General features: G+C 42.5%; 1 protein-coding gene across 3 annotated transcripts in view; it reads right to left on the bottom strand.

Moving 5' to 3' along the window:
* The window catches only part of ical1 (islet cell autoantigen 1-like), a 32861-nt gene extending 31154 nt beyond the window's left edge, over positions 1–1707 (bottom strand). For 2 of the 3 annotated variants that reach the window (XM_063217479.1, XM_063217481.1), the window contains exons 1-2: positions 1225–1707; positions 621–654 (exon numbers count right to left, since the gene is read on the bottom strand). In XM_063217479.1, the coding sequence (XP_063073549.1) occupies positions 621–637 (17 nt within the window). In that variant the 5' untranslated portion in view covers positions 638–654; positions 1225–1707. Of the gene's footprint in view, positions 1–620; positions 658–1224 lie in introns of all 3 variants that reach the window. The other variant, XM_063217480.1, reaches the window with a different exon arrangement.
* Positions 1708–1932: the final 225 nt, after the last annotated feature.

Genomic DNA, 1932 nt, shown 5'->3' with positions numbered 1-1932 from the left:
CACAGGATTACCTGATGAAGGTCTAGTACCGAAATGTTGTTTATTAAAAAAGAACAGCAAAATGGTCAGTGTGTTGGAGTTTCTTTAAGTTGTTACAGATCATACACAGAAACAGGGCTTTGCCAGCCAACCGGCCAAATGTTGATTACATTTTAGTTTGGCAGGTAGAAAGACCACCTTACAAGCCACTTTGACCCATTAATGAGTGTGTTTGGCTAATAAGATTAATATCTATTACCCATTTTGTCTGGTGCAAAAAAAAGTCAATTTAGAGCCCTGCACAGAACTGTCATCCCCAAGCACTGAGCACCCACAGAACATGTCACTGACGAATCTGAGGACTGTCACAGACCACAAACGTCACCTTTTACCATGGAAAGCAGTGATTATCAGATCCAGACAATACTACCCCCAAAATAATATAACTTTAGTAAATACATGTATTCCTTACAATGTAATTCGTCTTCACCTCATTCCACCCCCAAATGTTCAACCGAAAGATACATGCACCATACGCCACCAGCACATTTTAAGTGTACTGTATGCACAGTATATGACTGTATGGCGTTAACAACAACATACAGTGTAATTTTGCACAGACAAACATATAGGGTACTCACCCATAGCCGTCACCCATTGTCTGAAGACTTCTCTCTGCTTTAGAAGGGACAATGAATAGAATTAAATCACCTCGTTTTGGCAAACACTCATAATTGGCTCATTTGAACATGAAACAAAACACTGCTTGGTTGAATGTTAAACTGAATGGTCAAATGGTTAAATTCAATTGGCAATCCCATTTTTTCAGGTAATCTATTAAGGTGGGTGCCTTATAAATTCTCCCTTGTACATGCGTAGGGTGGGCTGATGGATAGGGACCCATTATCGCACTGACAGCTGTTGCATTACTGACAGTTCTAAGTAGGCTACGGCACAGTGGGAAAAAATATAATACTTTCCAAAAAAAGTGTGCATTGGAGGTATACGGAACGTCATACATTTTTACAAGAACAGTCCACTGTTTCATCCAATGACGAACTGCCAAGAAGCATGAACCTGTTTTTTGTGCCGCGCGTAATGGCAGATGGTTGGAATAAAGCCGTATGTCGTCGTATAATGCAAAATGTTGGATTATTCATCATGGCATAGTGTTGTCAGTGTGAAATATATTCCCACAACAGTAAAATTATTGACACTGTAGCCACCAGACACACAGCCACGCACCTGCTAGTTTCCAAGACAATACTGTCAGACTGTTCCCGAGTGCCGCCGAGATGCCAAGGTTTCTGGTTACACAGAGGCAGCAGCTCCCTGTTAGATTCGGAGTTTACGCATCCGATCCGAAGTGAATGTAACAATCATTATTTCAGCTGCTACAAAATGACAATTCACGAATACTGTGTTGTCGACCTTTTGCGGAAGAACGAATGCGCGCAAGTCACCGTACGCTGTGGAAACAGCGAGCCAGATGGTTGGCTTGCTAACACAGAAAGCTTGAGCGCACAAGATAGCCTACTTAAAGAATGGCTAGCCTACCAGAGCGAGCTTTCTGCACAAATAACAAAGCTATCTTGTCAGGGAAATTGACGACATGGAGAGAAACAAGCTGGCGTGTTCTTCATGTAGAAAAGCAGCTGTTTGTAGTGCGATGACGCCCCCTAAAAAAGGTGGAATCACAAAACTGCGCTTCCTGCTCCATCGAATGTAGCCGAGTCGACCTTACCTTCGAATGCTGACGCTGAGGCTGATTCAGGATGCGGGGCGGGTTCAAGATCAGAGATGTGCGTTGGGCACGTTAAAGCCGGTGAGCTGACTGATACTCTGTTCAGTTCACAAGGTCTGCACATTTTTAAATAGAATTTTACCATTTTCTCGTGTGCATTATGTTTAATATTACAATGCTCGTATGTTCTGTTTCTTTTAGACCTAGGC

Source organism: Engraulis encrasicolus, chromosome 15 (genome assembly GCF_034702125.1).
Source record: "Engraulis encrasicolus isolate BLACKSEA-1 chromosome 15, IST_EnEncr_1.0, whole genome shotgun sequence".
In the NCBI taxonomy this organism is placed as follows: Eukaryota; Metazoa; Chordata; class Actinopteri; order Clupeiformes; family Engraulidae; genus Engraulis; species Engraulis encrasicolus.
Note: the sequence above shows the minus strand (reverse complement) of the source record. Positions and strands in the feature narration are given on the sequence as shown.